Source organism: Dasypus novemcinctus, chromosome 2 (genome assembly GCF_030445035.2).
Source record: "Dasypus novemcinctus isolate mDasNov1 chromosome 2, mDasNov1.1.hap2, whole genome shotgun sequence".
In the NCBI taxonomy this organism is placed as follows: Eukaryota; Metazoa; Chordata; class Mammalia; order Cingulata; family Dasypodidae; genus Dasypus; species Dasypus novemcinctus.
In genome coordinates, this window is record NC_080674.1 from 79,331,906 (window position 1) to 79,344,388 (window position 12,483).

Sequence of the window (12,483 nt, forward strand, 5' to 3'; positions counted from 1 at the left end):
ATACTGGCCAAGTTAAAAAGAGCCAGAAAAACATGGGAGGAGAAAGCAGAGTGGTGGGCAAGAGAAGAATCAATATTTCCTTGAATTGATTTTTGTGGAGGAAATATGATTGCTGTTTATTAAAAATGGATCCAAGGTAACATCTCAGAGTATTTGAAGACTGAAAATTTTTTTTCCCTAGCAAAGAAGAGCAAATTATTATCCCAAATTCACTAGTTAAAACATATACTTAAAAATATGTTTAGAATGTATCTTTGGTTTCCTTTGGTGTAATAAACAATCCCTTTAAAGTCAAAAAGGAGCAAAGAGAAATCCCATTTCTGAAAAAAAATTAACATATTTCTAGCATGCTGATTTTTGTTATCCGAAAAGATATTTTGTGCACTGAACAAAATTTCCCTTTCTAGAAATGAGACATTTATAAACCATGTCCTTATAGATACTGTTATTAAACCAAACATACAGAATTTTTCTCAGAGAAAAGGCTATTATGAACCAAGTAAACTCTTTGCTGCAACAAGTGAATGATTCCGAATATGTTTAACTTCTAGCTTTTATAAGATTTTAAAGATAAAACGTTATTTTATTATGCATCACTCAATTTTGATGGGTAATTATTGTTTACCTTACTGCTTAGAGTTTCAGATGTTAATCTAATGAAAAGAATTTACTGGTAACTAGCTTTTTAACTTTGCAATGATGAAAAGCCTGTATTAATTTAACCTACAGATTTCATTTGTTCTGAACAGGAAAAACAATATAAATCACTTTTAAAATCATTAAATCCTGACTTAAATTAATAAAGTCATAATTAGGGCATTATGCTGTGTTTGTTATGGAAGTGGCAGGGCGAGTTGCTTTAATTACTGTCTGTAATAAAAGGAGCAGAGAGCGTACTGAGCCCCAATCAGTGCTGTCAGCCACGACTAAGCCGAACTGCAAGCTCATCAAGTGAGCGGGCAGCAGGCTCTGAGGAAAGGGCCATCATGTCTGCAGAGGCCACTTGCTGACAGCAGTGGGGGACACAGATTCACATAATCCAAGGGATTAGCCCCAATTACTCAAAATTTTAATGACACTTTAATATATGATAATGTTGATAATGGGAGATCTTGAAAAGGGCTAATACTTAAATATCTTAAAATGACCGTCTTCCTTCACAGCCCTTGACTCTAATATTTGGATCATAATCTTTTTAATATAACATTATTTAGAAAAATCAATTGTCTTAGTTACATAATGGCAAAGTGTTGAAGGGTTTAATTTTAGTCCTCAGCAAAATTGCTACAAAAGGTAATTAAGTGTTTCATACTCATTGCTTGATTACTTAACTCAGCCTTCCAAGGTTATACCAATTTTCAAAATGTAACCCCAAGATTTGTTCAAGTTCAAAATGAAAACTAAAGCATAAGCAGGAGACTAATGTGAACTATTAGTATTTTAAATTAATTTAAAGAGATTTAATATCTATTTTGGGGACATACACACACTTATTTTCTCATTCACTCTACTAATTAAGGACAATATTACCTTGAGGGAAAAACAGCACAGAATATATTTTGAAAGAAATTCTGACAAGACAATTTACCTTTTCCCTTTAGTTTTAGAGTTTCTCTTGGCTCTTCTTTTGTTTTCTACTTCTGATTCACTTCCACTCTCACTCTCATGCTCGCTGGAAGAGTCTTCACTGCTGTCATCGCTACTATCTCCTTCCTCCCCTCGTTCTCCACTCTCACTTCCAGATTCACTCTCTGAAAAATATAACCAGATGTTCTTTGATTTATAGCTATTTAATTATACATAAGAGCACATATAACTGTCACTAGTCATCACAAAAGAAACCAGATGTTGAGTGTTTATTTAGTGGTCCCTACTTGTTCAACACTTTATATTCCATACTTCATTCATTCAGACCTATGGATTCCTGCAGCAGAGTGATTTTGGAGGGATTCAAAAAGACAGAGAAGACTCTCTGATAATGAGTACGGAAAAGCAAAGCAAAGATAAACCAATAAGCCAAATCGGAGAGAATCTCACTTTTCAAACCTACCTGTATTAGTTACGGCAAAAAATGATGGAAGAATAAAGAAATAATTTTGAATTCCTCTATCTGTAATGAGAAATCTTATCTACCAAAAAATAAGGCAATACTTGAATCTTTTTAGAAACAAATTTTGAGAAGGAAATGAGCTATTTAAATCATCTCCAAAAAATTCTAACATCAAAGCAACAAGCAAAATTGCTAATAAACAGTTATTACTTATTTTAGCTAGTATATAGTATATAGCATAAAGAGATCAAGTTGCATTTAGGAGTTAGATGTTTTATGTACAATTTATGGTATACTAGGACCCTTTGTAGAAGTGATATACAGTATATTTGTGTATATTTTAAATATGAAGCATAATTTTTTACTATTTGAAATGATTATAGGTACATAGCTATATCCTGGATTGGAGGACAAACTGTTGCCCCTGCCTATGATCTATTTATGAAGTACCCATAAAAGACACGTTCACTGGAAAACAGATCTATTAACTTCTAATCAGAAAAGATATTTTTTTCCTCCAGAAGCTACAGTGAAACTCCTGCCCCATGACTCATTCTACAAATTCAGATAAACCCCGAAAAGCCATAATGTTAATGGAATATTTCAAATACATATTGAAAAAGGTTAGCTTATGAACAGGCATGAGCTTACGCATAAATAGGATGGAAACAAATATATATGGTATAAAAAGAAGTATATAATTATACAAACAGATCCTTCTCACTGGTCTATAGTATTTCTGAAATTCCAGATTTATTAAGAGCTAACTTCTTGAATGAGGTATTTTCTCTATTTTCCAGCTTATTACTTAAGAAGGCAATGCATCATAGATCAGGTTATCAAATATTGAATCAACAATTTTGATAGGGGAAATGGGAAAAAAAGAATGCAGTACCTTAGAGTGAGGTAGTGGGTAACCAAGTGATAGTGAAGGGCCCTGGCTCTCCAAGCAATATAGGTTTTAGAAGGAAGATGGGTGTCATTTGGTCTTGGATCAGATTTGCCTATTAATTTAATTGTTAATAAGAGTGTTAGGAAGAGACTCCAATATATTTTTATTATGCAAATCACTCACAGAATTTTAGTACTGAAGAGACTTAAAAAGCATCTAACTCAACCATTTCATTTATCAGATATAAAGATAAGTGGTTTTAAAACCAGGAATTTTAAATTCTCCTTTTTAGTATTCTTTTCATTGCATATAGTTGCCTCCAATAGTTTTGGCTCTTCGTTTCTTTATAACACATGGAAGATTTATTAAATTTCGCTTTATCACTACAGATTCATGTAGAAAAAAGATGAGTATAAAGTGGAAGGGAAAATAGATTGCTAAAGGTTTAAAATAAACTTTATCTTTTTACAAAGGAAAATTACTTTTAAAGATCCCCCACTAAAGGCTTATCAAGTGTAAAACCATGTTTTTCAATATGGTAATGTGCAAGCAATATAGATTAGAACTCAGTAAAACATGAGTTCTGGTTTCAGCTCTACCATTTATTAGTTATGTGTCTAAGAGGCAAGATCAAATGAGATGGGCTTAGAAATGACTTTGGAAACTAAAGAGTGATCATGTAAAATGAAAGGAATTATTTTAATAGTATAAACTGCATTTAAAACCACTTGCTGAATATTATATACTAGGCTTCATTTTTTTGTTATTGGATATATAGCAGATAAACCATAGTGAATAATGCATTTCAATAAATCATAAAACCCACCACTGTCACTGCTGCTGTCAGAAGAGTCTTCTTCCTCCTCAGATTCAGAATAAAATTTTTTGGCAGGATTCTCTTTCTTTGCCTTCCCTGCTGGGGTCCATTCTTTTGCCTTAGAAAAAAAAAAGTAAAAATGGTAAATATAAATGTCTTCTCCATAAGAGATTTGGGTTTCTGGCAAACAATCATTTAGAATACAAATGTAATCCAGAAAAGAGTGAAAAGTTCTCAACAGAGAAGACAACTGCCAGAAGTTGTCTATATAGAGTCTACTGTCATTCAGAGTCTATTACATTAAACCACATCTTTTTTTTTACATATTAAAATTTTTGTGTTTGTCATTCCACAGAAGATTTAAACTAAAGTAATATAATCTAGAATGAATATGAGTGGTAGATAAAATAACAGCAATAAGAAATGCAAGTTGATTGCATGACATTGAGATAAAGAGGTGGGAAAAAAAATAAAAATATTTAGTGTAGATGATAAATAGCCCTGATCAATTCAGCAGCCAAAACCCTAGAATCATCTTCAACTTCTCCTTTTTTCTCATATCCTAAACATCTAATCCACCAACAAGTCCTTTAGCTACCTTGGTATGAATATTCATCTCTCTGTCCTGGATTACTGCAACAGTCTTCTCAATGGTTGCCTTGCTTCTATCCTTGTCCCAAGTACTCTCAACACAGCTGCCAGGATGATCCTGTTACAACCTAAGTCAGATCAACTTGCTCTTTGGTTTGAAATCCTGCCATGGCTCCCCATTTCACTTACCCAGGCATGCAAATACCTTAGGGATCTTCCCCCAGAACTACATGGTTCACTTCCTTGCTTCCTTCAAATCTTTGCACAAATGTCTCCTCAAGGAGGACTACGCTCTATTTAAAATTCCAGCCTAAAATTCTAATCTTACTTTGCTCTACTTCTCCCCCCTCCACTCCCAACACTTAATACATTTTAACATTCTCTACAATTTACTTATATATATATATATATATATATTTTGTAAGCTTCTGGAGAGCAGGAGTTCTGAATATTTTGTAAGAGATATACCCAAAGTGTGTCTGGCGTTATAAACAGCATTGTGTCAAAAACCCCTTAAAGAGTTTAATATAGTGCATTAAAACAAAACAAAATAAATTGTTTTCAGAATTATGACCCTGACTCATCAATTAAAAAAAAAAATCATGTTTCATATACTCTCTTTTAAAAGGCATGAAAAAATATTTTTAAGTAAAAAATTAAGATTCATTTATTTATTACACTTTTACACTATGCGCCACTCTCTGCCAGAGTACATATTTTGTTGTAAAGGATTGTACAGCATGATAAAGGTTCTTATTCAAGAATGGCTCTCAACATTGACTGGATGCAGATTAGAATCACCAGAGAATATTTTTTTAACAACATTAAGACAAACAATAAAAATACTAATACAAAAACAACTAATACCTGGGGTTTACCTCCTGTGATTTCAATTAATTGGTCTGGTACAGGCCTGACACAGGTTTTATTTTGTTTAAAGATCTCCATAAGATTCTAAAGTACAGTTAAAGCTGAGAACCACTGATCTAGAGGGCTTAACATATGTTGCTCAAAGAGGTAAGCTTCATTAAGCTGGAAAATTACTATCTGGACAATGACAGAAAAATGGGTAAAATTATCTGAATATATTTGAATTAAGACACTTTAATAAAATGAGCAGTCCTGCTTTCTTTTCATAAGTATTTTAAACATTATGTCATCCAAAAATAAATACAGTATTCCATTAAAAATTTTTCTTTTAGTAAAGTTATTTTCCTTAAATCCAAACATTTTTCTCAAGTCTGCTAAAAAGTTTGTAGGACCAATTTATGGGGGAAGAAATCACAATAATTTGACTATGGGTTTCTGGGTAAAACTAAACAAACAAATGAAAATTGGGCTTCTATGCTTAAAGGGGCATATTTTCTTGACATGCCAATGGACTTAAAGGGACAAAGACTAAACAACAAAAATATTTTAGTTTTTGTTATGGTCCTTTATGACTATGATAGTTATATCATTCAAGCAAAAGAAATAACACAACAAAAAGAGAAGGAGAAAAATAGAGAGGCACTAATTTGAAAGTTCTTAAGAGGGATAAAGTATTGATAGTCAATGTGTTTATAAAGCAAAATACCCTTGAAATGCAAAGATAGTCTTCCTGTAACTGAGGAAAAGGATTTTCCAGAACTAACCATAAGAATTCTTAAGGTTCATCACAACTTACTACAGTGTCATAATATAAGTATACATTATATTTGATATCCTGAAATGGTGGTGTGTAATTCAAAGTGACTTCTAGTGGCAATATGACTAGCTTCCCTGTTGTTTTGATTAAAATATGAGATTATCTAAGCCTAGCCCATTTTTTCTTTTACTGGTATATTTCATAGTAATAAGGCTTTTGCCCTGTAAGATCACTTTATAGCAAAACTAGAATAACACAGTATATTACGTGCATGAAATACACTGATGTTATTTTAGAGGGGAGGGGAGATAGAGGCAAGAGAGATTTTATGGACCCTATTTTCTACACTGTTGTAGCTACATTTAAAAATAAAACTATACATATGATTTTTGTATTTAATTGTGTCTTTCACAATACCATTTTAAAGCCATATGTCTCAGATCAATAGATTAAAGCTGCTTTCTGCACAGTATCAGTGGATAGCGACAGTTTTCTTCAACTAGTTTCCATCAGTCATAATTATTCTCCATAGTAGGTTACCAATTATTAATTTCAAGAAATTAGTCATTAAAATGAAAAAGAAATCAATTGGACTTTGTTAAATTGGACAGGTGAAAGAACATAAGAAAACAGGTTAAGTGCTAACCATATAAGGTAGTTAATGCTGAAAAGAGAACAAGAAAATAGAAGCTAGGCAACTAACCAATCTATCAGCCAATATAAGGATACTGCTGAGACCAAATTAAATAGCATAGCATTGCTATCAATTTCTGAGATGCTAAACTGTATTTTTTTTGTGTGAAATGGGGCATTGTGGGAATAAGGCATGGAGTGCAACGGAGCAGGGGGGAGGATAAAAGGATGGTTCTACTTGGGCCAAAACATTATGTACCCAATATTGAAAAAGAACAGAGCCATAAAAATGGCAAACAAGCAAAATAAAAAATTAGGAGAGAGCATATGTCTGGAAAAAAAAACAAAACAAAGAATGTTGCTTTCTGTAGTCTATATTTGACCAAAAGTTGTACAAATAAGCCAGTCTTTTTGACAAGTACATAAGAGTATGAAGATTTGAGTGAAAATCAACAAATGTAGTCCCATGGAAGAACAGGTATATGATTAGTTTTAATAACTGACTTAAAAGTCATGAAATGTCCAAAGTATATCTAATATTTATCACCATTACTAATTACTAATGTATAACTTTAATACATGAAAAAACTGTTAACTTTTGAGATAGAATTTTTCCTAACAGAATGGTACATTTAAATAGCATTAAAAATATATATATTTACCCTTTTTTTTTAAAAAGGACATACCAGGGATTGAACCCAGGACCTCATACTTGAGAAGCAGGCTCTCAACCACTGAGCTACATCTGCTCCCCAGTGAGAGTTGTTTTTTTTTGTTTGTTTGTTTTTAGGAGGTACCAGGGATCGAATCTAGGACCTTGTATATGGGAAGCAGGCGTTCATCCACTTGAACTATATGCACTCCCTTAATTAGCATTTTTAATTTCTAGTTAAACACAATTTTCACACACTTTTTTGCCATCTCAAAATAGAGATAATTTTTCACAGCACATGAAAATGATAGACAAGGATAGTAAAAATCTGCAAACAAGCTGAAGTTTCCTCTACTCATGTTATATAATAAAATGCAATAGTAAAGACTGTAAATGCTGGAGTCAGACCTAGGTATGAATCCCAGTTCCATAACTTACTATCAATATGACCTTAGGCAATTAACTTAAGTTCTCTGAGCCTCAGTTTTTCATCTGCAAAATGGGAATAACACTAACCATTAGTAACAATCATTATGAAGTTTTAACAAGGTATTTTTGTAAAGCATTACAGCACTGTGCCAGGGTTTGCTAAATGATGGTTATTGCTAATTATTGCTTCTTGCCATACTCAAAGCTGAGACAAGTCTGGGTAATCAAGAGAAACATATATCCCAGAGGAATCAAATTATACCGTTATAGAAATTCTACAAAGAAAAGTTAAGAAGCAAGAATGTTAACTCATTTTCCCATAGGAACTGGTGGTAAAGAAACTGGTTATCTGAGTCCTAGTTTAATATATTTTTTTACCAGATAATTGTTCAGAATACAATACCTAATTTTTTAAAAAATTAAACTTACTTTAAAAAGTATTGGATATGGGGAAGTGGATGTGACTCATGCAATTGGGTTCCCACTTACTACACGGGAGGTCCTGGGTTTGGTTTCCAGTTCCTCCTGGAGAGGATGAGCAAGACAGCAAGCTGGCGTGACAGACAGGCATGGCAAGCTGATGCAACAAGATGATGCAACGAAGAGACACAAAGAGGAAAGACAATGAAAGACACAACAAATCAGGGAGCTGAGGAGGCTCAGGCAATTGGGCACCTCTCTCCTACATGGGAGGTCCCAGGTTCAGTTCCTGGTACCTCTTAAAGAGAAGACTAGCAGACACAGAAAGCACACAACAAATGGACACAGAGAGCAGACAGCAAGTGCAAACAATGAGACAGAGAGTAAATAAAAAATTTTTTTAAAAAGTATTGGATATGTTTTATATAATCAGTCTCTAAAGACAACCAGAAGGCCCTTCTCGTATTACTTGCTTATATAAGAAAGAGATAATATTAGGAATGTTAATTCTTTTCTTTAATATATCTATTAAAAAAGTATTGCTATGGAGAGTTTTTGAAATATGTGAGAGCAGTTTATTATTCAGTTTAATCGTGACCTTGTCTTAGGACATTTTGGGTACACAATGCTCCCTATGTACTTTTCAGTTTCACTTAAAATAGGTTCATCAGAAAACCCAGAAGAATGTTTTGTATGGTTTTTCTGGAAAAGAAAAGCAAAAAAATTTTAGAAAAATATTGACAGGAACCTTACAAATCTCTATATGAAAGTAGAAAAAGCTCAATCCAATGAAACTAAATACCTTAGAAATTGAATCTACACAGCTACAAATGCAATACCACAAATGCGGATAGCACTGATGCAGAGAATTCAATTCTCTATTTCCTTGAAGAAAAGGAACAGTACATGTACAATGACATAGGAATACTACAGTATTTAGTTCCCATAACGGCAAGCTGTATCTCTATTATATTTTAGAAATACCACAACAATTTTCAATCCCCCAAAAGCTTTTATATAAAACAAGAGTTTTCCTAGAATCTCCCATTGCTTGAAAAAAAATTAATTTCAGAAAGGTCAACTTACCAACTCTATTACTTCTACATTTCGAACTGATGGGTCGGGCGCCACCTCTGGCCAATTAGATAATTCCAGGTATCCAGTAGCTTTAATGTTGAGAGTATGAGATAAGGTGCCAAGCTGGAAATGATCCCTCTCTATTAAAAATAGAGAAAATATGAAATAAACAATATGAGCTGTATATAACAGAGAACGATCCTAATCAGTGCTCAAGGTAATTGGCATATTACCTCAAATGTCAAGAAATAAATATAAACTAGGAAGCTCTTCATAGGTCAAAAAACTGATTTCAGTCCATAGATTACAATAATCTCCCCCATAATGGTCAATAAAAAAGCTAATCAGTCAGTGTGTTTAGAGGTGTTGCTCTGAAATGTAGCTTCTCTAAAAATTACTTTACTGTGAATATTAAGAATGACAGCACAGTTAAACAATCCATATACATGTCTTGGCACAAACACATCTAGAATTTTAACAGTTTTTCTACAAAACGGAACTGTTTTTTAAATCACTTTACAACAATTAAATAAGAAACAACATAAAAACCTAGGTATATAATCATTTGATTCAAAGTGGAATGGACACTTGTCAAAATTGTAAAATATTTAATTACCTCTTTTAAAAACCTGGGGAAAACAAGCCAGCTTCCCTCTTTGAAAACAAATTTAAACACAAAAGGATATTTTTATGAAATAATTTCTCCTAGAAACGTCTGTGTTTTAGTATACATAGAATATTTAAGTAATAATTAACTCACTAGTAAGGTGAATTATCTACCCTATAAAATAAAGCTATCTATGAAAAATAAAAATGAAGTTAATTTCTACAACAAAGTTTTTATCTATTGTTCAGTTAAACAGTTTAGCAAAAACAAAAGTAAAACTGGAGGGCTCGATATTATTAGGTATATAAGTTGTATAAAAATATAAATACACTAATATAAAACTTGCACTGGTGGAATTATATGAATGCATAGAAAACACATTGTTCTTACATATTTATGTATGTTAATCATATGTATTTTCTAAAATAAATTTTAAGCACGTTAGAGATGGGACATACTGTCATAACTTTTAAAATAACATTTTGCAGTTACATTCTGACAATAATACCTTTAAAAGGTGACTCAAGAAGTGGTGCAGGTTTTTGTGCTAGGAATATTTTTTTGGCATATTTACTTAAAGCTCCACTCTTCTCATTCGGAACAATAAGCTGCCTAATAAATCTTGTACGGTCTCTGATGTCGTAGTTTTGATCATACTTGCCGAGATTTAATATGTACTGGGTAAGCAATTTTGTCTGTTGGTAAAAAACAGAACAAGATGAGAATACAGTTATTTATGATTATTGATAACTCTGGATAAACATATTTAAAGAGGTAATAAAAATGAATGGTTATGTCAAACAAATGTTGTTCCGTAGGGAATATGCATTTCTAATGCACAAATGGAATTTTGAAGCCAAAGCACATGTCCTCTTCTGTATTGGGGAGGTGAATGCTGAGTACTGAGAAGCAGCCAAGTGCTAGATTATTAAACTGCTGAAGTGGAAAGAAAGGCATCATTAAAAAAATAATCATATATGGCAAACCCGCTGAAGGGTCTACGTGAGAATAATGAATGTGGAAATACAACTAAAAACATGGCACTCAAAACTTAATCGGAAAAATATGCAGGACATCAAAACATCAGAGAGTATTAGGGGGCTGGCAAACTGCTTCTCCTGAGGTGTGTTTTATGAAGAGATACTGTCCCTGGCATAAGCAATGTCTGCACTCTGACTGCACTCAGTTACTTTACCCTGAATTATGACCCATTAAAGCAGACACATGAATCACTGAACTGGATTACTGCAAATTATTTGCAGTGCATTTAGCTGTTACTTTTTCATAAAAGCAAAGCTGCTGATGTCCTCTAAAAACTAGGATAAAAGACTTCTTCCATTTTTCCCCCATGCTGCTGATAGCCTCCAGTAATATTGGTCATTTATTTATTTATGTAAGGGAAGAACTTATTATAGTAGCTTTTACACCATAATAAGATTTCCTAATTCAATTTTTGAATGTCCTACATTAACATGTATTGAGATAATTTTAATATTAATTAGACCAAAAGTGAAATGTTAACAAAATAGTAAGTTTGCATTTTAAACTACAGTTATTTTATTGAAAAAGCATACTTTTAATTTAGAGAATTATACGCTAAATTGTAACTATAAGTTAAATCAGATTCAGAATACATGGGAAAAAAACAAACTGAGAAATAGCAAATCATTTACATTAGAACATTTTATAAACATTAGAAAAGGCTAAAAAATTAAATAAATCATGTCGGGCAGAGTTAAAGATACTTACAGAACAATAAGTCAAAGCACGGGAATGGTATGGCAAACTCCTTTACAATAATAATTGGATTTGGATAGAAAACAAGCTTTTTTTTTCTTCAGTAATCAGGTATTTAAAAAGCATTGGTCTAGTTTTATTAAAGTAGAGTTATTAAAAAAATGCAAGTAAAAATGTTAATAGAGCTGTTTTGAATTTGGTTATAAACACTGCTATTCACTGACTGACTGGTTAGTTCAATTACAGATAAGAAAAATTCTATGACTCATTTTTTTGAAGACAATTTGCAAAATATTCACCAAATGAGAGATACAATTATAGACCAGCTTAAAGGGAAGTGTGGTACACTATACTATCTTGTTAATTTGCTGGGAAAAAAAGGGAAGCACAAAACCATTAGTTTTCTCAAATGTAGAAAGAGAATTTACAACTAGGTTAATTCTAAAATCTGAATTTTAGACTTAGAATCTACAACTAAATTGCAATGATTTTTTTAAGCATAGCAGAGTGATATGTTCTGCTTCTACTTCCTACCCTCAAAATTTTTAGGAAATTAAGTGATTTTAATATATTAATAGACACTATTGAGAGACAGAGCATTCAAAGCAATTAAATTTTAAATTAAAAATACTTATTATTATCAAATTTTACATTAGGACTGATAATACAGTTATCATTCCCAATATAAAGGTATTTTGAAAAGTAAAAATAAAAATCTTTCTGAAAGATAAAACATACAAAAGTAAATGCATTAAAAACATAAGTAGAGTAAACCTGCAACTTCTCTAATAAAATATTTTAAAAAGACATAAGCAGAATAACTATTCTCAGCACATTTATATACTTTAATCAGTTTTTTAGCTGTGTCTATCTCTAATACCACAGAACTGATATTTCTCTGATGAATGTTATTTTTAAATGGTCCTAAGTTTTCTAAAAAATAAAACTGCC

General features: G+C 32.2%; 1 protein-coding gene across 2 annotated transcripts in view; it reads right to left on the reverse strand.

Annotated features, from left to right (window-relative positions):
- AP3B1 (adaptor related protein complex 3 subunit beta 1) overlaps positions 1–12,483 on the reverse strand; it is a 327,202-nt gene that overhangs the window by 97,005 nt on the left and 217,714 nt on the right. For both annotated transcript variants that reach the window (XM_058275208.1, XM_071208678.1), the window contains exons 16-19: positions 10,304–10,490; positions 9,198–9,328; positions 3,769–3,877; positions 1,589–1,751 (exon numbers count right to left, since the gene is read on the reverse strand). In XM_058275208.1, the coding sequence (XP_058131191.1) occupies positions 1,589–1,751; positions 3,769–3,877; positions 9,198–9,328; positions 10,304–10,490 (590 nt within the window). The remainder of the gene's footprint in view (positions 1–1,588; positions 1,752–3,768; positions 3,878–9,197; positions 9,329–10,303; positions 10,491–12,483) is intronic.